The following is a 23587-nucleotide window of genomic DNA, read 5'->3' as shown; positions in this document are numbered from 1 at the left end:
TAAGGCATTCGGCATGTTCTACCCGCAGAGTGCTCTCATGGCCAAACATGACAAAGTCGTACCAAAACAATACAAAACCGGTTACATGTTAACAACAATTTTTTTTTTGCTGCAGGACCCTAATGCAGAATGCAGAGGGAAAAAAAGTGGTGAACTTCATAATAGGGAAAAAAACTAAAAGTAAAATCCAACTCAGGCTCATAGCTCGAGGGAAAACCAGCAATCATTTTTTTTTTTTTTAAAACCCAGAAGACATCACTGGGAGCAACACGGAGAGAAAAGGGGAACACACAAACTGACAAGTGACAGGGGAAAAGGAAGTGCATGTCAAAATAAAACCAGAAACTCAAGATTAAACAACAAAGGGGGACAACAAAAGGTAACTTAACCGAGGCGAAAGACGCACAAGGAAGGGTGAATGAAAGCATAAATAAACAGAACACAAGCCCACGGGGCACAAAACAAGGGGCAAAATCATGACACTGCAAAGACCTCATGTGGTAACTCACTCTACAATATGTCTGCTTATTGTCAGCTTCCAATAAAAAACTCTGATCAGAAACAGTGATGGGAAGAAAAAACAATGCTTTTTGTGAAGGAACAGTGCTGTGTATAAAAATGGAGTATTGGATTCATCCAGAAAAACCAATGCTATATTTTCTATCTCAAAGCCTTGGCTGTTAGCTCATCGATCATCCAGTATGTGTTCAGTGTCATGTTTGCGAGTGCACGGAGCGTTGAGGCGAGGCCATGGGGGAGGGGCGCAAGCGTACCTGCGAAACGCAGCTGTGACTGGCTGCCCATGCCTGATGTGGGAATGTCGGCATTAGCCGACCGGAAGAATGGAGGCTAGGGTGGGAGGCAGGGGAGCTGGAGGTTGAGGTGGAGGCACTAAATGAACCCACGGAACAACGTGGAGCAAACACAAACCTATCCACAGGGACAGGAACAGGCCAAACATGAGAAAACTTACAGGAACAGCATAAAATCGATGGCCGCTGCATTGTGAATACAAAAGAAATGAATGAATACGAGAGCTGCACAAATGACTCAAGCTCTGAGTGAAAATCATTCCAAAAACATCTTTGGGCAATGGACGAGCCATACATGAAGGACTTCTACTTCTTAAATTGATGATTGGGTAGGAAATGGCCTGCACACAGAGAATGTAAACCTCTCCAGTGTCTCATGCTTGTTGAGGTTAAAAATGTAAAAATAAATGGGTGAAATGTAGAATGTGAGCGGCAGGGCTGCAGCTTCACAAACAGATGCCGGCATCTCTCAACTGTATTTAAGCAAACTGCTATCTGTTACCATCTATCCAGCGTCTCAGACAGAGTCATTATCATGTTTGGTGTTTCCTCGCTTTATTTAATACGGTGTATCATGGAGCATCATCGGGAGAAGATGATGAATTGTGGCGGGGCGATAACATTTATTGCGCCGCAGCGCTCCTGTCATTAGCAAATTGGCCTAAGAGGCTGAGATGATGCAAGAAGACCCGGTAAGTATTTAGCCAGACACAATGGTGCTGAAGAACGTCCTGTCATCGTCGGTGAAATGAGCCCGTCTCGCGCATCTTTCACCTGCTTGACTCAAATTTCCATCCCTCTCTCGTAACCAGGATCTTTGTAGTTACAGTGGGAGGGCTGCCGAGGGTTATCTCACAAAGAGGGGGAGAAATAGCTCCTTGGCACATGCACTGTATTTCTAACGACCAAGGTTCAACAAATATGAATTATATGTAATTTGAAATAATGCAGAAATCTCCCTGGCAGTGAAATGTGGGGAATAAAACCAGCACATGGAACCCAGATATGACAGGATGATATGAACGAGCCTGACATTGCTGCCTTACTCCGTTCATTGAGCATGCTGAAAGAAGAGACCAGGTTGACAAAAGCTGAGAGGACGAATGTGTTGTCGTCCTCCTTCCCCCCCAAAGAAAGGCTTTCATTCCCCAAAAAGCCTCTGGCTTTAAAATTCGAATATGAAAGCTGCTGTGCATCTACTGCTTGTGAGCTTGAATAAGTCCAGGGCTGGAGCTCCCAAAACTGTACTGCGGGACTAATTTAACTGGCAAAAATGGAAACAAATACATGTATGTTGAATTTATACAAACTGTCCGTGTTTTGTGCGTTGTTGTTTTTTTAAACGTGGCTGTGTTCGATAAAACATTACAAACATGTGCTACAGAGGCCTTAATGATCCGTCTCCCACACCATGCTGCCTTTATTCTCTCCACAGTCTCGGATTAACTTATCTCTCCCCCAGGCCGTACTTGGAAGCTAAATTCTGCCTCCTTTACACTTTGTTTCCCGGCTTCTTCACAGCGAGAGTCCAAAAGCTAAAACAGAGATATGTGCGGTAGAGTGAAGTAAACTGGTTCATCCGGCACAGAGACAACATTTGGAAGAGGAATCTCGAAGAATCAGTGTGTAAACAGGATTCTGTTGAGATGAAACATATTTAATGACGCTTGATTATGAAGTTACTTCACACTTAAATACTGTTGTCAGCTGTTGGTGGAAACCACCTTTAACTCTAGTTTATCCGATCTTGTTGGCCGCTATATATGGAGGTGAAAATATAAAGGACCATACCAGTGTTTTTACATGTTTCCTCCCATTTACTGCAAATCATTTGTACTGCACTAAGGTAGAGCAGGTTGTCTTTTAATCACAGGGTTGGACGTTTGATCTCAACACTTGAACAGGACACTGAGCCCTAATTCCAGAAAACCTAATGGAGACAAACTGCTAAGCTCTTTGTCCTACAGAGGTAAAAATGTTATGTACAGGTGCAGCCAAATTATCATGTTGCTACATTTTTTGAGATTTGCGTTTGTTTCTGAAAGATATTTTCTAAAGTGAATGGCAACCAATAGCTGCCTTGAATGGTAAGAAAAATATTGTCCCAAATGCATAAAAAACTTTCAAGCACACATGATTCAACTTAGCAAACACACTGGCAACCTCTTTTTTTTAAGTGTTTGAAATCTGTTTAAACCAATGTCACCCAAACCAAATCGGTGCAGGTCTTTACAAGCAAAGTAAACATAATTCAAGGAAATTGTTGATGATAATTTGATGAATTAAATCCAAATATATTTGCTGATTTATGTATTTATCCATTTACTATTCATTATCTGTACATGCTTATCCTTCATGGGGCTGTGGGTGACTGGAGTCTATCAGCTGATGCTCATAAATGAATCACTAATGACTGTTAAATAATTGAAGTCAACTGTTTTCTGTCTGCAGACTACTCGGCATACAAATCTGGCATTAACAAAATACCTTAAACCTGTCTTCCACCGTCATTAGGATTATTGGACAAAAACACTTTGATTCCAGGAGATGCTGAAACGTGTGATCTTCCTCCATTGACATTCTTCAAATATGTTGCTTTGTTATCATGCATCATTTCTTATAACAAGTTATACCAGGGGTAACCTCTTTAGGTTAAGTTGTAGGACGGATAAATCCCCCCCCGTCGACTTTGTAATGAACACCAGCCGTCTTTGAGCGAGCACACAATACGCCGCAAAGCCACGGATGTGAGGGAACAACAGAACCGATCATCCGTAACGAGACTGAATACTACTGAAGTACCCACCGTATACAAACAGTATATATTCAGCGCTGCTGGTCCCCAGGTGGTTGCTCGCCTCGCAGCGGTATGTGCCATTGTCTGTTTTGTTCAGTGTAGTGATGGTTAGTTCCCTGCCCTCCACAATCATACGCTCAATGTCGGGCAGCTCGCCTCCATCTTTAGACCACAGCACCAAATCAGGTCTAGGAAAGAAAACAGACAGCAATGGAGACCACATGTTCTTAATAACAAATAAACTACAGAAATATAATAAAAATTACATTGCATAATAAAGAAGAATCACACTTTTGACCAAAAACTTTACAACTTACATCGGGTTGCCTATGGAACGACACTCCAATTTGAAGTATTGCCCTTCTTGTGGAATAATCATTGAATGTGCGATCTCCAGATGGGGAGCATCTGTGGAAAAGAGACACGCAAAAAAAAATCCAACGCAATGAGAGCACGATGTGATAGAGGGTTTAACTCTAACACCAACAAAGTACAACGGTAGTTAGCTCTTTACCCATTGGGCAACTCGCAGCTCCAGCCCATTTCCCTGTTCTGCTTTGGTACTAATCCCTTACCTGCCAACTAATCCTACACTAATCCTGAGCAAATGCAAAACTAAACCTGCGGACATAAATGTAATCTCAATCCTTGTATTTCTTCTCAATACTAATCTTATACCTAATCCAGCTTTGTGGTCTGTGTGTGTGTGTGTGTGTGTGTGACCGCACTCACAGTGGACCTCCAGAACCTCAGTAGTCATGTAGGGGTTGGGCAGAGACACGTGCTCCACGCTACAGGTGTAGGCGACGCCGTCGTCCCGTCTGTCCACCTGGAACTGGAGGCTGCTCCTCACTGCGAATGATTTACCTGTGGCATTCAACTCCTTAGTGCCTGCAGAGTCGGAAATTGAACAAGATTGCAATGTACTTGTGAAAATAACTATTATTACTGGGGAACATTTCTGGCTTTTGTGCAAGCTCTTTCAAAAAAGGGGAAAAAAAAGAGAACTTTAAAAAAAGACAGAGAAAAACTGAAATCTGCTCGTATATGCGAAATTTCATTTCAAGACGTTGCTTTCCTGACGCAGACGGCTGCAGTGTTGTTGTTGTTGTTGTTGTTGTTGTTGTTGTTGTTTTTGAGGAATAGAATTCTCGGCGTTTGAAAATCAAGTCAAAGCAGACTGAATAGTGAGAAGAGAGCGGTGTGAGCATTGACTCGGTTGGTTGGGTGTGTTTGCCCCTCCTGGACCTTCTTTCAAACATCCCAGTCAACACAAACACACTCCCCCAGCAGCGTGGGGTGGGTTTTTTCCAGAGTTGAGGTCACACCTCACCTTCCTTTTCCTCTGTTTTGTGTTAGTTTCAAGACCAAACATTCGCCCTTTTGCAAATCTTCAGATCTTGATCTGTTTTGTTTCCCCGTCCCTGTAATGTAATTTCCCTCTTAACTTATAATTGGAAGCATTTATTTTTTTATTTTTTTGCTTTTACTGCTTTGTTTGTTCAATTTTCTACGGAAAAACATCTGTGCAAGGCTACACTCACTCCACTCCTCTCTCTCTCTCTCCTCTCCCCAGACTCTCTGCGGTCCGGTGCAAACCTGAGTTGATCAATACATACGTATGTACTCACTTCTCTCCTTCACTCACAAATACACAGACACACACACAAACACCACACATTGCTCAATCACTTGGTCTATTAACCACTAAAAGCCCCTTGCAATGAAACCCAGATCATCATCATCACTTTGGGCTGATCTGTTCTATTTGTTCTACTCCACTGAATCTCTTTATATTTGTTCATGTGCAAGAGGACTAATATTCTATTGGACTTTGCATTGGAAGAACTATTGTGACTACAGCAAGTACAGCACTATGCTATGACTGCGCCTGCTACTACATGAGTTCTTCTTTTTACTCTGTTGGTGGGTTGATTAAACAACAGGTCTTTTTTTTTTTACAAAATCCTGATATATAGTGAATAACAGATAATGAAAAAAAGGGAATGAAAGGGAGTGTTTCATTTTTGTCTCTTAAAGTATCCAGATATGGGAATGTCAAGTTCATTTAGTCTTCGATATTATTTCAATTAAATAATTTTGTCACATAGGGTTAGGGTTAAGGTAAGTAATTGCTATGTTTGAGCAGTTTGGAAATCAGATTGTTATTTTTCACTTTTTAACAAAATGTGGAAGCATGCGTTCCATTATGGTTCTATTCTGTCCTATTTGATTCATAGTAATCACCGGCATCTTTTAAGATAAACCTTTGTAAGTCCCACTGTGGGAAAAATTTGCAATGTTACAGCAGCAGGGGGCATCATAAAATATCGAAACATCAGTAAAAAGCAATTAGTAAACAGGTAACAAAAGGAAATGTAAAAAAAACAGAGTATGTACAGTGTGAAGATAATATGTACAGTGTAACAGGATTGCACATTAGATATTAAATTGTACAGAGGGACAGCGACTATTGCACATTAAATGAAGTTAAACCTGAGAGAGTTTATAGAGCAGAATGTGGATCATGTGGTCGTCTCGGAGCAGAGCTGGTTGTACAGTCTGCTGCTGCAGGAAGCAACTACCTGCGATACCTCTCCTTTTGTATGGATGACTCACTCACACGCACACACACGCACACACACACACACTAACACACACACATGCACGCCTCAAATGAGAATATTTAAAAAGAAATTCAAACATCACATATCTTTTGAGCAAACGGGAAAGTCAGAGGCCATGCATATTGCCCTGCAGTACACGAGGGGGGTAGAAATTGCCTCCGTGGCGCCAAACCAAATCCCTCCAGCTTTTCCTCTCGTTCATCAAGTCGCCTGCAGCATCCGGGCAACCATGGGAAAGCGGTGAGTCTTTAAAGGCAGCTGCTAGCATCGCCAGAGAGCATGCAGAGGGGCAGCTTTTGCGGGGATGCTAATGTGCCCAGGTGCACCGGCTTGAAACAAGATCACCAAGAAGGCTGCAGATCTGCATTCACTCCTGGAATCACCTCCCCAGTGTGTGTGTTCCTTACAGGAAGGTTCCTCAGTGGCAGGATTTGATAAGTTCAGCTCTAATTAAGGGTAATACTCGAGGTGGTAGTTCCCTTAGGTTAATTATTGTTTTATGAATGAATTGTGAATTAAGTCTTCAGTCCTGATGATAACAAACTGCACAAAGGTTTGAGCCTTTGCTTATTTTAGGAAGACATCAGGGGCATTTTCTAATAGCACGTTCATTTTCAAACTTACGTCAAACTCTGCTTCTTTTGACACGAGAGCATCCTGCTTTGCATTGCACTTCCTGCTGCATAACAGTTTAAAGCCCTTTAAGTAAAGAAAAATATTTTTGCTTCACGTAACAGTTGTAAGGGTTTTTTTAACCATTCATTGGTACTTTGAAATTATTAATGAACAAGCTGTAGCATAAACTATACATTTTAAAGCGTTATTATATGTAAATATGTTTTTATTAATTGTGTCCAAACCACTGCATTAACAGGTTCTCCTGGTTGTTACCAGAGGCAAACTGCCTGTGACTGGTGCTATTAAATTCAAGCACAGTGGTTAAATTAAATTAAGACCTATAGCCTTTTGAACAGTTAATTCCATGTTTGTGTTCGGAGCTTCTTATATTTAGTAGGACTGAAACTACTTAAACATTTAAAGCAATGTTAGTATGAAATCAGCGAATGGTGTCACATAAAATTAAAACATATTTCAGACACAACATAATGGCCAGACGTTGTCAGAGGATATGATTTTCTGGTTTGCATTTGAAAATAAATACCAAAGCCCCCACTCTTCCCTGCAGCACATGTTGTGTATGGGACAAAGTGATGATCAGAAATCTTGAGATTAAAGAAGCAAGCAGTGCAAACACAAATCAGCTGGACCAATTTGTTTTTCCAGATTCTTTGGGAGAAAGCATGTCTTCATGTGTCTTTCCACTGACAGGAGACATTTGTTGGCGTTCACATTCGACGATCAAATGTGGCAGCAAAGTCAACGTGTTGGCCACAAATGATGTGGGCAATCTGCAAAGGACAGAGAACAGCGGTAGCCAATTGGACAATACCAAAGAACCTGGAATGTTTAAACTGACAGACCAACGTTTCCTGTTGTGTTGTATTGATAGTTAGCATTACCGGACTCTAGTTTTTGTTTTTACGGGCCCAGATCTTCCTTGCATGTTTTGTAAATCGTTATAGTCTTCATTTTGGGTGAATAACGAGCCTCTTTTCTTACAAATCTCCCGGTGAATCTTCTTGACTTCAAGCTTGGGCCCGTACCAATATATATAGGCCATTTCATGTTTGCAGAGAAACTGAGAGTGGGTGGGTTTAAAAAAAAAAAAATTCCTCAAAAGATTACAATTTGAGGCCTGGCTGTCACTCAGTGACACAAGTCATTTGTATGGCTCTATACGCCGCAAACAAATTGTTTGACACTGGATGACAGTTGCATTTTGAGGTTTGTAATGCTGTGTGCTTCTAATACAAATTGTTGGAAAACAAATCATCAGAGCATAAAATAAATATGACATGTTTTTGCTATTACACCTGCTGTCGTCTTGGCGCTCCGTAGACTGGTCCCCCAGCGGGGATAGATATGACTGACAGCAGACACTGGCGGCAATGATCCACCACGCAGGAACCCATGGCAAAACATGCTGCTTGCAGCACATTCTCGCTGCAGAGGGCTCTAAAGCAGCGACTACAAAAGACTTGGATCTGCAGCACTGATTGACATTCCTCCTATTTGACACTTTGCCATGGAAATTAAGTTTTTAAGACGAGCCTTCCAGTCTGTGCTTTGTTCTTTCTCTCTCCTTGACTTGGGGATGCATCACATCGGGTCTGTTTGCCCAAGAGGCCTAATAAAACCTCCCGTGCACAAGTAAAAAGAACATTTGTATACAAGACACCAGTTAACTAGCAGACTAGGGGTACATGACATTTTATAGAGATATGTAATTCACACACCACATATATATTGCCCGTCATACATTAAATACAATTGTAGGGAATTATTAATTTTCCTTTATGCATTTCTGTGATGCCTTCTGACCTGGGGATGATATTACAGTTTTATAGGTATCCACAGAAGATGGAAGTTGGAGCCACGTGTATCATTTTGTCACCCCTTTGTATTCTCAAATGTATGTTCAGAATACAAAGATTGGAGCTTTAAAAGATTAATTCTAAAGAAGAAAAATGGATCATCTCAGTGCCTCTCGAGATGGACGGCAAGTCTGGTTGTGATGCTGTGTGCCATCTCTCCACTGGCCTTTCAGGAATCTACGTGCATGTCATTTCAACAAGAAAACTTCATATCCCAGCCCTTCGCCCATCAATCATAATGCCAGGTTGGGCAGACACAGACAGAACCACCAAGAAAAAAACTCTCTGGTGCAAATCTTCAATAAAGCGCAACTGTCACGCCGAGTCTCCGCAGCAGGCTCCATTACATTAAAGAGCTCCACACAGCTCACCCCGGCCACCAAAAGGAGGAAAAAAACATTCCATCCCTATTTTTCAATGTTTTTGTCTTTTTTGTGTCCTTTTTTAAAGCAGATATAAGATGGTGATAAAAGCTGTGAAAATACAAAGTGCAAAGCTTCAAACAGTTTGGAATGAGGTATACAAGAAAGTGGAAACTGTGTGAAAGCACAGAAACCTAAACTGCTGGTTTCGTGTGTTGAGCACACATTGCATTGCATCAGTTGCCTAATGCCTTTTTTTCTGTCGGTGCATTTTTTTCAGCCAGGTATGTGGCCTTTCTGAGTTTGCATTTGCCTCTTCTTGAATCCTCCTTGACTCGTGCGACATATCTAATCCCTGCTTCATGTAAAAAAAAATAAAGCACACAGTCCGAGCTACCAAGGGATCGATGGTTATGTAGCTGAAAAGAACGGATGCCCGGCGAGATCAATTCATCAAGTCGAACGGTGTTGAGGTCTGCGCAGCATTTTGAACGGTAGGATGAATTATCACCTGTGAACTCTTGAACCGAGTGAGCACACCTCAGTCAAACTGAAAGAATGCAATTTTTTTGCTCGTATTCTTACAATGGCCCGTCACCAAAATATGGATTATTGCCCATGACAAAATTGGTGATTCATGATTAGTCAGCTCACTAATGGATCAATTGTTTGATTAAAATAAACTTAATTGACAAAAATGTGGTCATAAATTAGCTTCAAGAAATTGTATTAGTCAAACATTTTAAACATTTGCTGATTCCAACTTCTAAATGATTTGATACTTTTCTCTGTTTAATTTAATTTTAAATTTAACATCTTGGGGTTTGGGGTATTTAATAGGACAAAACAAACAAGAGAAAGCCCTTTAGCCTTGACATTCTCATTGTTGATAGTGATAATCACCTTAACCTCCATTTCCATTATTTGTCCACTGTCGCCGGAGGGCTGGAGTCAATCCCAGCTGACGTTGAGGGAGAGGCGCAGTATGGACAGGGTGCCAGTGTATAGCAGGACTGACATACAGACAAATAACCATTCACTCTCAAGCAATTTTGATTCTTCAATTAACCTGAGCAGCATGTCTTCGGACTGTGAGAGGAAATCGTGGTAACCGCAGAAAATCAATGCAGGCACAGGGAGAAAGAACGTACTAACTTAAAAGGCCCAGGCCAGGCCCGCAAGTTTGAACCCAGAGCCTTCTTGCTACCCAAGAAGAACCCATAATAAGGAACTCATGTCTTCAGCTCGGTCAGGTAATGAAATGTGGACGGCCGTGGCTAGGTCCTGCAATATTTGGACAGTTTCCAACAACAGCAGCAATGGTGGCTGTGAGCCAGGTGAATCTTGGCGCCGTTCGACCCTGGCCAGTGGAACAATGCATGAATATGAGCACAAGAGGAATGCAGCATCTGAACGAGTTGACAGTTAATGTGCCTCCAATAGGGTAACAAGTGATAATAAGTGGTAACGGAGGATACAATTGTCTGTGAAATCCACACATGCTCACCTTGGACCTCCTTGTCATTACGGAACCACCGGATGTTGGCAGCTGGTTTGCTGCCCATTGTGGTGCATGTCAAGGTGATCACATCCCCCTCCATGGCGGGCTTGGTGAATCCTGTGATCTCCGGCCGTCCTGGTGCTCCTGAGGTGCATGGAATTCTGATTATTAACAATATACTGAACATACATATGCATAGATTGCATTCCTCTGACAATTAATAATGATTTAATGATTGACAAAATTCACTTTCAGATATCCATGCCTTTCTATCTCAGTGTCAAGAACACAAGAAAGACAAAAAAACAAACAAACAAAAAACAGGAAATCTATAAGGGATATGGCTCAAAATAAATGAGAAAATAAAACATAACATTTAAGCTTGTGGTTCATTAAAAACATTTAAAAACATATTACTCCTCGAAAATTACTGTGGCCACTGTCTTCCTGTCAGCCTGTGAGATTCTTCATGAAGTGCGTCTTACAAAAATGTTAGTCTAAATAAATGTGCATGACTGTCAACCTTTATTCAAGTAGAAAATGGTAAAACACGATGCAAAAATGGGGCCTGGTGAAGGAAAGCGACAGACTATAATTCAAATCATGCAGGTTTTCATGCTGTCAGAACGTGAAGAATTAGCCACAAGTAATTGGCCTGTGGAGACGGCGCTAAAGCGGACATGCTCACCCAGAACAGTGAGAAAGGCCTTGGTGGTCTTGACAGGCATGGTGAAGAGCGAGCAGGTGTACTGGCCCTCGTCTGACAGGCTGACGTCACCGATTCTGATGGTGAGCTCCTGCCATGAGGCTCGCACCAGCTCAATTCTGTGGTCTCTCAGGGCTGCGTAAAGGAGGAGGACACGAAGAGTCACAGATAGCACAGAAAAAACAAAGAAAACAAGCAAGGCGTTCATTAATGATTCAGCGGTGGCAGTTAACTTGTGGCAGTGCCATGTGTAATTCAGATGACCTTTACCAGAACAAGGTCGAATGCACTGTGCTTTCATTTATTTTCAAATTGTTGTCAAATGCGGCAAACACATACCGTGGCCAATGGTCTGAAACATTTTTCTGAGATTTGCATTCTAGGCTGACAGTCTTATTCACAGTCAGCCAGGATATAGAAGGTATCAGCGGGATGCACTGAAGCGTAGCAGCACAAAAAGCTTACAGTCCGAGATTACAATATTTATTTAGGTACATTCCACATCCGAGGCATTGATTTACATTCACTTAAACACTCTTAGCAAATGGCTCTGCTTGTGACATTTCTCACTTTGAACATTGATACCAGAACCTTACTGTGACCATATAGAGAAACTCTTTCCACTGGAAAAAAAAAGACAAAATAATTGTACTAAGAGTACTAAAAGAACATTGTACACACAACAGCTGGGCAATAATTCACTACACTGTATATTAATTGTCAATGTTCGTATTGGGATGATCATAATATGCTGTTATTTATAAATGTCTGTTGTCACAATTTATTATTTGGAGCAAACTGAAATATTAGTCTTAGAAATTTAAAAATAATTCATACTTAAACTTATACTAAATTCTTTCACGTACCGGTATTTGCTGTCTTGATTTACATTAAAATGAGAACAGTACCAATCAATAACTATAATTCAAAACGTCCGCTATACAGTTATCAACACAATCGGATTCCTTGATAACAACTTGAAACAAAACCCTTTAAGTGTTTTCTTAAGACACCTGAGAGATATTAACGTGGGAAAACCATGTAGCTCAGCTGAAAAAGGTCATCTTGCACCTCTCATCTCTTATACAATTTAAAATTCAGAATCACCTGTTCCAACAGGCGACCGACCAAGCAGGGCAGAGAGGAAAGTCTTCATCGAGTAAATTACACATGCCTAATCCTTGGTCCCTTTAGGCCTGGTCAGCTCTCTCCCCGGACACTCTTTCATCAGAGCTAATTTGAACTCTATTGGATTGAACAACCAAGGCAAATCTGGCAAAACGCTGGAGAAGTGGGTGTTTATTAGGATTTAATTAACATGGTCAATGTAAAGTGGCGTCCCATCAGATAAAGAAGACATCTCCATGAAAATCATTAGTCACTGGCTTCACTCCCATTTGATTTCCATGATAAACGTACACAGCAGACATGCGATTCACAATTAAATTAGATTGGCTGAAATGGTTATTAGATTTACACAGACGGAGGTCATTACAGCGCCGTTCTTCAGCTTCAATTACACCATAACATTTGATGATCACTATCGCATAATCACTCACATGCTAAAAAGAGAAAAAAGAGAAAGATTGGCTGTAAAGATATTGATGGCCCTAGGAAGTTTCTTATTATAGACTCTTTGTTATCCAAGAATAAAGTCTAGCGTAAATAAATACAATCTTCAAGCCAGAATTAAAATTTAATAACAAGCTGTGCCATCCGAGTGCCAGCTTATTATGTACCATGGGGCTTAATACAAACATTTGGTAGTCCTACTGTAGCAAAGCACATCCTGAAACAAAGCTGCCCGATGTTCTTTGTAGTTAAGCATCCTCACTACAGAGCCTGAAAAATGCCCAGAGGCTTAGACAGAAATCAGCAAACGCTTTGGTGGATGGATGCATTGGAGAGGTGATGGGGTCTGAGCAAACACTGAACAGGAACTCAAAAGATATGAAAGTGCAGGCTGAGAGGATCAAAGCTTTGGACAAGATGACACACCGCTCTTCCCCTGGCCCATATCCCTCTATCTCCGCAACAGGCTGAGTAAAGACGGTGAGAAAAATACCTACTTTTCTTCATCTTAACCCCCTGTTCCTCGAAGCACAAACACCTCCGAGATCCTGATAAATGGTATGACTGTTTACTAAAAGGAGTCCGTGAAGGGAAAGTCAACATCGTTAGGTAATATGCTAACCAAAATCAGTTTTTCTGCTGTTGATCCAGCAGCACATGATCAGCTCGACTATTATAACAGATTCAATGTTGAATAAATCATCATTTAATACGTCACTTTTTCGAAGTTTAATTTTAGCACATGTTTCATCAAAACTATGACTGATGGAACACAAACATATGGATGGGTTATGCTGCAGAAATTGATCTAAAAATGTCTTTGGTTGCTGAAACCTAATGCCGTTGGAGTCCATTGAAATGGACACGAAATAAAGCTGAAGACAGCTACTGTTCGCTCAAACGACCATCATTAAAAAGCCTTTAAAACTGTCTGTTACTTAATACAAGTGAAGTATCTCTTGAATTACCAACTGTGGCCAAATACAGTATAGAGCGCTAATAATTTCAAGTGACATTTAAACTACCCAACGGGCTGCACCTCATTTTAGCTACTGAACAATATTCCATTACCATACATTTCAGTTGCCAAAACACAGATTTGGATAGTTTGAATTGAAGGCTGAGAAACAAGAACACTAGAATGATGCATTTTTGGTGGACAGCCAGCCAGCCAGCCTAGAAAGCACGTGGGTCAATGACATATTGATGGAATGAGACGTACAAAGGTTTGAATAACCCAAAGACAAGTGTTATCTATTACTCAAACAACATATGGACGGGAAACCATACTGCTAGAATCCAATTCAAGCTAGAGGCCCAGAATATGGGCAGATCTGTCACAATCAGACCCAAATGCCAGCGGCTGACAAAGCTTTTTTTCCAGGTGCTTTAGGAAATCAATGTGATGAAAAGGTTCATTTCCCCCAAACCCTAGATAGGCCCTGCACTGTTCATTCTGCTTAGGAGGAAGCATAAATCTGCACCCTGACCTTGTGTATGCTACAGCCTTGCAGCATGGCAGCTTAATGTGCAGTACATCTCCTGTGATGGAGGCCTTGCCAAGGCTGTCTCAAATCAGTAAAACTGACAGCCCAGTTCCCGCTCCGGGCAAGGGATACTGTTGCCATGGCCCTTTGATGCAAAGTAATGCTCGCCTCGTTTCCCTGATGGTCCTTTCCTCTACTGACCATGTCAGTACAAGACCAATCTGTGGTCACCTAAGAACACCGTAGTTTGTCTGATTCAGTTCTAAATAACTCGGAAACATTGCCGAAAGTTATGTGAATGGACAATGTCCAAAAACCAGTTTTAACGTGTAAAATTGCTGTTAAAAGGATTTAGTACTAGACATTGCATTGTTCTGTTTTGTAACAACATTAACCCTGTCCTCAGATAAAACTGAAATCGGGGGTACACTTAGCACATGGCATTCGCTTCCTCACTCCACTGAGCAGCAGGCAGATGTTCACCAACATTTCCAATCCAAAACCATGAAGTATTTCCTCACAATCCAGATAGAAAAGGAGATTTCACATCTATCCATTATTCTTGGAAACAAGCCGGTGGCTCTTGGGTTCAGCCAAACTTTGTTACATCCGTAACACAGAGTGTCCCCATTTGGCCACTTTTTGGTATGGCCTGTAACCACTTAGAGCCAGTCCTGGAATGTGAAAGCACTAGCTGTCCTTCAGTGAGAACAGGGGCCCTGGCGCAACCCCACACTCTCCAGCCAGGGGCTCTGCTCTTTGCAATTAGAGTGTGTTTGCTGCTGGCTGTGCTCGCTCAGTGGCTGTGTGGGCGATTCTGGACGCGTTCCAGGGCTAGTGGTGCAGGCAGGGGGCTCGTTCCCACCACACATGTGGCTGCAATTAAGAGAAGGAAAGGGCCTTGTTCCAGAGGGCCATTGTTACTGCCCGTACTCTCAGAGATCCCACAGAGCAGATGCTTCTCAAATTGGACTCATTTTCAGCACTTGAAGGGGGGAGGAGGATAAGAAGCAACTCTCCCAGCAACGCTATGTCCCCTTTTCAAGTGGTAAATAATGAGACAGAATATATTTTTGTCCATCCATTTTTCAGCCCACTGACATAAGCCTGATTGTACACTGCGGGATTTCTTCTCCCTTTGAGTCCTTTTTTTTTCACAAGAATTCCCTAAATTGAATTTCTATTAAAACGTGCCAGTGTGTGTGTGTGTGTGTGTGTGTGTGTGTGTGTGGGGGGGGGGGGGGGGGGGTGTTACATAATTCTATTGGTTTACAATGCACTTTTTACCCATATCTATGTGTGTAAGGATACATTACAGTAGAAATATGTAGTCCCTGTATCTTTCAGAGGGGTGTCAAATCTTTCACAGGAATTTCAATGGAACATATTCTTCATTATTCTAAAGAGCTAATGTATGTACATTATACATGAAAGTGCAGTGCAGCCCAGAGCTTAGTACAGTTTAGTGCAAGAGCAGCTCTTCACATTATTGATAATATCTGAGGGTATTGTGCCATTATGGCAGATTCACATTGCAGTGAAGCTGAAGGTAACCCAGTACACTTAAAACTCCATTAGTCCCTGAAGAAAGACATTAGCTGTGGCAATGAGATCCTTTCTTTATTTTGTCACTGAGCAGTCACTGAAAGGAAAGAGAAAAACACTCTGCCTCACCTCAGCGTAAGATTTCGCAAAATATATGAAGAAAATGTGACGAAGCGTAACCTGGTATTGCATATTTTCCCATCTAATAAAAATGATGAAATAATAATAATAACAATGTAGTTTGTTTAAATTTCCGACAGAGGACAGATCAACTCACAGACATCAGAGGCCGAGCTGAGGTAAGCGGCCACTGTGCTCATTTACAACAGACCCACCATCAAATGTTGTGTGTTTCTCGAATGGATGTTCCAATGTGCTTCAACGGTGCTCACTACAGTAATTGCATCCTTTGTAATTATCCTTCATTCTCTCAAGCTAATGAATGTTTTAATGCTCACATTAGAGCATTCATTTAGCACATAACAGCATTTTGATTACTACAAGCCACTTAAGATCAATTTTGCTCTGTGACCTTTATGCTCCAGGCTGAATGCTCCAATTAAATGTCATGAATGATGAACCACAAACTTCTGAGGGATGAAATTGAGATACAGAAAAGCGATGCATAATATGCCACATATATAGTATGTATATACCATATACATCTCCATATCTGTGCTACAAGCACCTACCGCAGATCAAATGAGCTATTTGTTATCTGCCTCTGACATGCAACCTGCAGTAACTTCCCATTAATTGCATTATTCATTTTCACCGTATCTGACAGAAGATTCTGCTCCCATCCTGCAGGCCTCCAGAAATGTCATTACCATTCTCCACAGCAAGCCTACTTAGGTTTTATCCTTCCCCCACAGAAACCCAAAGTGAAGTAAATCATAATGAAGACAGCAAAGGACAGCTCTGTTCTCATTTGTCCTGCTCAGTAAAAATAATTCATAACCCCGGCAACTAATAAAAGGCATAATTCTACAAAAGCCATATGGTCCAAATTGATTCCTTCATCGTGGTATTCCACCACAAAACCACTCCCACCCAACAGTCCTCATTAATTGGCTGTACGTATGTGTGGGCCTGGCTATTAAAGTGATCCATCTCTGATTGTCCCAGGTCGGTGGCAGTAGGGCACAGGTATCCGCATGTTGCCACAGTGTAGTCCGCAGCCTCTGAGGTGGCAACAATCAACCAAGACTCAGATATACATAATGGATGAGGAGGAGGATGCTAGGGAGCCAGCTGGCACAATATAAGAGGAGGGTTGTACTCAGCTGTAGACAAATGTGCAGAGACCCATATGGATCGGCTTTGGGAATGCTGCAAGGTTAACACTCTCTTGTTGCTCCATGACGTTTGACTGAGCACGTAATGGTAGGGGATTAGATGGAGGACCTTTTTACACTAGCACCAATGATACATTGAGCTACTGAGCTGTGACCTGCCCGGGTCTTCTTTACCACCTGCAACCGCATCTCTTACCGTCCTACCGCTTCTTAGAGAAATTGTAGGTCACAATTTGTAGGAGGCACTGCAAGGGATTACGTTTTACCTAACTGCCTCAGGACCCCATGTGCTATTGATCCTTACTCTGCTACATGTTGCAATTAAATTAGCAGAAGGTTAATTTGAGTAGTCTTGTCATTAATGGAATCTGTCCTCACCAGAAGAAAAAAAGAAGTCATCAGTTGTTGCGAATGCTTCAAATGACCTGTTTTTATGGTTTGGGGTTCAAGCCAAGCAAAGGCAGAGATACTGTGACATTGTAATAATGATGCAAAATCTCTCAGGGAGGATGCTGGGGTCAGTGGTTTGGTTTACTAAGTGTCGGCATCTGTTACTCATGACATTATGTAGTTTTAGTAACTTCATATTAAGCAAACTTTTACCATAGAGGTGACAGTGTTGGAAGGCACTTACAAACAACCCAATTAAATGATTCAATTTCATTACTGGCACTCACACATTATGTAGAGATGCAAAGGACACTTTACACATGCTCGCCTTTCTTGCCGCTTTACTGAGTAGATTAATCGTATTCAGTGTCTTTGAAATTCCAGAAAGACAGAGAAATCCCTTTTCTCCTTGGATGTAATAGCCACTTTTTAGGGCTTTTTTCTTCATATTCTCATTTGCCAAATCTGAATTAAAATGGAACAAAGTATAGTTGGAGCAAAGATCAGATTTTGTCTTACTTTGCCCAGCAGCTGTCAGACTCAATTGATATAATATGGAACTTCAGCATTTGTGTGTTTTTTTCCCTTTAAAATTTATCTCTTTACTCCACCGTAGCAGCTCAAAAGGATTTAAAAGGTCATTTTAATATTCTTTTTTTCTTTCTGCACTATTTTATATCAAACTCCAAACACATCCAGACAAATGCCCGTATCTTTAATACTTAGCTTGAGGAAAAGAGCAAGAGTAGATTTCAAAAAGTGCCTCACAGAGTGTTTTGTCTAATTTAAGACGGACCAGCAGATGTATTTTTATCATCGTTACTTGTATGTGTCCAATATCCGGAATCACACATAAAAGCTGCACAAGCTGAATTTCCTTGGGCTTACACAGGCACAATGACAAACTACCTTTGCGAAGAGAAGAGTGGGGGGAACTTGCATGTGCACCAAATGCAAACATATGGCCATGCTGGTATGGCCACTCGAGGGGATTATAGTTTGCATGGAGAGAAATGGACAGTAACAAGGAGCACAGGGACAGATTCATCTGAATTCAAAAAAAAGAATATCTTAACAGTGAAAACAAGACAATAGAACAGAGCTGCATAAATCGAATCGACTCAGTGACAGTCTCTGTCCAGCTGTTCATCAGAGCGAGAGGACATCCTGCCTCAAGCTCGGCCAGTCTGCAGTTGGTTGTTGGACTGAAAAGGTAGCATGAGGTTGAATCTAACATTTTTCATTGGCCCCTACAACAAGGCACAAAAAACGGGAGGAGGAGGACAGTTGCAGCCCTCTGCCAAGCAATTAACTGGTGATTTGGCACAGCAGAGATTTCTTCCCAGGTGTCCCACCCTCTTCCTCGCATGAAACTCGTGTTGCTCCACGCCTCCCGTTTCTCCTGATGGTCTCACAGGCATCGAATTAGCTGTGCCAATGAAGCTTTTCATTTGGCTGTTTAAGAGGAGATGGAGAGGAAGTGTTCCCACACTTAGCCCTGGCAACCTCTGCTGAGCGGACTACATTCATTTTGTCATCCGTATTGCTCGGGAAAAGGACTCTGTCATGCAATATAAATGGCTGCCCAAGAAGGGCACAAGTGGCTCATGCTTATTGCGCTCTCCTTACCAGTGACATCGTCGATTTACAGGTAGATACAGATTATTGCTTTAGATTCACAGGACATGAGAAATGTGAACAAATCGCAAATGACCGGCTGCATTTATTCCAAATGAAACAAATGAAAAAGCTACGATTTAAAAGATTCATCACGTGTGAAGGTGAGGACTGGGCTTTTTTCCTGATAGAATCGGGTGACTTTCAAAATTGGTTCTGCAAAGTACCACATCTATTTGACACCAGAGAATACAAATAATTTCATATAAAAAGAGTGGCTTTGGCTGAATGACGTTTGGCTTGAATCTAAATCGTTGGGGCACATTCACACCACTCAGATGAGAGTATCTATTTAAGATTCAGTTAAGTTTTGTTTAATTGTATTTGGAAGTAATTTCATCTCATAAAACACCTTAGACCTCATTACTAAATCCAATCACTTCTGAGGGATGAGGTATTTCTTCAAACTAGACTGTTACTTTCATTCTCCTGGTTCACTCTGGCACCTCTCTCTCTCTCTCTTTCTCTCTCTCTCTCCCATCAATTGTTATTCAAAGGGAAAGTTCATCTTCAATCACTGAACCAATGATATTGTATTAGCAGCTACAGCACAAATGAAATGGGTAATATGCTGTGCAGAAACACTGAAAGATGAACACCCCCCCCCCCCAACCCATACAAGACCGGTCCACTGCTACACTCCCTTTCACCCCAATTCCAATTTATCAACTCCAGACTTTGTCACCTTTAAATTGGATTTGGCTGGTGAGAGCACATTAAAATTCATTCTGGCGTGGGCCTTGTTTCACGAGGTCGCAGCAGTGCGCTTCCTCTTCAGAGTGACATGCAAACAGCTACATAAATATAGGCCAGCTGAAATGCTAATTGAGCCCAATCATCTCACAATCCACGGGCGTCACTGTGTTGTAAACAGCACTGTCAGTGGAGCGTGATCACAGACGTTCAATTCTGAAACAGTCTCTTTCTGTTCAGTGCGCGCCGTGGGACATCGGCGGAGACGTACATTTGTTAAAAGTCTGCTTCGACATTGTGGGATATGCATTTCCCTGGTACCTTGTATTTTCTCTGTGTTCCTAGAAATTGCACACTCGCAGGCAGGCAGGGACGGTTTTGTACATTTGAAAATTTGAAAATTTAATGAAGAAGTCTCCTCTGGTAATACAATCAGTCTCAGACATCTTCATCATGTCTCATCATTTTATCATTACGGCCATTATCCCCGGTGCATATTACTCACCTTTCTTGTCCCCGAAGAACAAGGTCTGTTGTGCAGGGTTTGACCACTGGAGGGAAGTGTTATCATTGTAATCCACACGACAGGTCATGTTGGCTGTGCCCCCCTCCACCACCGTCACATTCTGAGTTATGGGGAACTGACCTTGGCCACCTGTGGGGATAGTGAGAAAGAGTTTGAAGTCATGCCCGTGGCACGAGCAAAGAGCTTCTTCGGACGAACCGTTGCTGTCTTTTCATTGAATCACGTCGATGTACCATTCAGACTTGACATCTCTCAAAGTTAATGTACTGCCATCACCATAGCCCAATTACATTAATGTCTTCATTACATCACCGTAAACCAAAGATAGCTTAATGAGAGCCTGGCTGACATGGACTCCAGCCGTCGACATCTGTTGTAGCCAGAAAACTGTGGGGGTTTTTTATGGTGGAGACAATGGTGGGTTTTACTCTCCCAGAGTGCCTTCGTCACTGCCTTATTGCAGGGCCCTAATTGGTAGCATGGCCTAATTAGAGGTAGTCATGTTCTGCTGTAGAGTCAAGAGCTGCAGCTGGGTGGTAAATTGACACATAATCCTAGACACCGTGGGCCTTCGATCCGAGCGACTGCCTTGCCCCAAAACAGCCCTGCTCGTCACAGTGTGCAGAAGACATCCAAATGAGGCCTAATCACCCGGCCTTGCTGGATTTTACCTTCTTATTCCACATTTGTACTTGTCGTCTCAGCAAAGTCCCCTAATTACACTGCTGAAGCATTTCTATCCTGCCCGTATTTTATTGAACTCTGCCAAGCTTCAGTAACAGATGTCCAAAACCAATACTCTTTTTTGCAGGGGATTGTGAGAAAAAAACAATGTGCAGGCTAATATGATCCAGACCAGAGCGGGGCCCTTTGAGGACGACACGGCTCTGTGTAAGAGTTCATGCTTGATGCTGAATGTGCTGTATTTGCCTGGGAGCATTTCGCTGTCCACAAGCTAATCTTTGAACATGTTTGAACATATTTTTTATTCTTGATTTCCCAGGTCTGCTTTGGTTGCTACTTGTAAATGTGCCTGAATATGAAGGTGACATTGTCTCTGCCTCACCCAGGTACAGTTCACCACAGGGATATTTCAGCTATGGGAGCATCTGTCTGCCTCATTAGTCCCGCTCACATGGGGGGAGCAGAGGAGGCTGGGACAGCCATAGGTCTGTGGACCTTCCTCGACCTCGATTGTCCTGATGGAGGCCATTGTCAGCCAGAGGTGAAGGTGAGGCGGTCTATAAATAGTAATGGGAAGAGATTTAAACAGTGCACATTACTTATCTGCTCATTGCGTCCAATCTCACTACACCACATCAATAAATATGCCCCCATTTCATCCTATCTTCATTATAATAATAATTCAGATGCAGTTTGCTGGAAGTGAGCTAGTTCAACAAAACCAGCAATATGTGTCATTATATAAAAAAGGGAAACGAATGCGAATGCATTGTGTGCAAGGTACCATGCGGAGGTGTTATTGTCAAGTTTCAACTTCTATCTACCCCACCATCTCTCCAGTACCTGTCTCTAGTACACACTGTTCACTATTGACTGGCATGCCGTGGGATGAATGTAAAATCCAAACAGTAATGAATATAGCACTCAGTCCCTCAGGTAACACTGTGGTTGGGGTCTGTAGGATTGCTTTGGCCAAAACCTGTTGCTGGCATTTCTCTTAATTATACCTGCGAGTCCAATGAAGGCTGTTTACACAATCAGAAGTACCACAATGTTGTGTCCTTTGTTTTCAAAGAAGTATGAGTGCAGGTTTGGGTGCACTGCAGCCAACTGGGCTTCACCTAATACATTCATGAAATTCCACTGCCTTGACATTCTGTAGCAGTCTAGAGTGTGGCAGATGCAGTCCTTTCTGAGGAAACATAATCCCCAGTGCCAAATACATAGCTTTTTTCCCCCCTGGATAGTGATTGGAGGGCAGCAGGATTTACTTTTACAGTAAAATGCAAGACAATATCCTAGAAAGTCACTGAACCACAAACTGCTCCAAAGGACGCTGCTACACTGGGCTGCATGACCCTGTACACTGACCTTGCTTTAAAGAAGCATATGTTCAGGTGTGTGTGACAAGGTGCATGATTTAACTTGCGGCACATTTTGTACAAAAAGAAGTGGTGGCAGTTTACGACTCTGTAATAGGAAGGTAGTGAAGGGTTAATATCTGGTAGCAAACAGAGTAATACTGTGATAAAACCATGACAATAACAAAGGTAACAACAACATATCATGGTTTAACTTCTATACTGGGGCAAAAACTTAAGGGCAAGAATCAAAGAGAATCTATCAATAATAATCATAAATTGTCAGTAAAGATGGATGTATGGATCCCTACTTCGACCCACTGTGAAACATTTTGTTTTAGACAAAATATCCAGGAAGTGTGCGCTGCCATCTCGTGCAGATGACATCATTTGGCAGTAGTGTGTTAAAGTCCTTGCATAGCCACAAATGTGTTTTATTCTATTGTGATCTCTTGTAAAAAAACAACAACCAAAAAACCCCCACATTTTGACATGTTACAGTAGGAAAAAAAAATATATATAAAAACAAATTAGTTAATTTACTCTTGATTCAGTTTAAGGGTTTTGCTACTGTGCCTGTAGGCTCACTGTCACACTGTCACGGGACACTTAAACACAACAGAGACAGTAATGTCATTAGTATTACCGGTGCTTTTTCCTGCTGTGACTAGTAAACATTATTTAGGTTAAATACCTTTTTCACTTTTTTGATAAATATTAAGTGAAATAAGACAAAACATAACATGACACAACAGGTGATATGACCAAGCAACCCCTTATTACCTTGGTAAAACTGAACTGTGCTTCAATCTGCAATAGTGAGAAAAGATAAGATACAATACATTGGGTTTCATAAATGACGCACAAACAAAAAACTAATTATGAACTAAGGAGACAATCAACATAACAAGTAGTATTGTAACAAGAAGTATTGGGATTTGAACATTTCTGACTTAGACTGCATACATTTTCACTATATGTCTTATTTATCTCCAACCAAACTCACTATGTAAGAATAACAATATTATTAGTATCATTAATAATAATACTAATA

At 41.6% G+C, this 23587-nt stretch overlaps 1 protein-coding gene across 3 annotated transcripts in view; it reads right to left on the bottom strand.

The window, feature by feature from the left end:
• cadm2b (cell adhesion molecule 2b) overlaps positions 1 to 23587 on the bottom strand; it is a 120170-nt gene that overhangs the window by 5570 nt on the left and 91013 nt on the right. For all 3 annotated transcript variants that reach the window (XM_035623846.2, XM_035623847.2, XM_035623848.2), the window contains 6 exons: positions 20468 to 20617; positions 11283 to 11435; positions 10601 to 10738; positions 4342 to 4500; positions 3927 to 4017; positions 3619 to 3797 (listed from right to left, as the gene is read on the bottom strand). In XM_035623846.2, the coding sequence (XP_035479739.2) occupies positions 3619 to 3797; positions 3927 to 4017; positions 4342 to 4500; positions 10601 to 10738; positions 11283 to 11435; positions 20468 to 20617 (870 nt within the window). The remainder of the gene's footprint in view (positions 1 to 3618; positions 3798 to 3926; positions 4018 to 4341; positions 4501 to 10600; positions 10739 to 11282; positions 11436 to 20467; positions 20618 to 23587) is intronic.

Source organism: Scophthalmus maximus, chromosome 11, assembly GCF_022379125.1.
Source record: "Scophthalmus maximus strain ysfricsl-2021 chromosome 11, ASM2237912v1, whole genome shotgun sequence".
Classification (NCBI taxonomy): Eukaryota; Metazoa; Chordata; class Actinopteri; order Pleuronectiformes; family Scophthalmidae; genus Scophthalmus; species Scophthalmus maximus.
The sequence above is the reverse complement of the archived record's forward strand: the minus strand, read 5'-3'. Positions and strand labels throughout refer to the sequence as shown.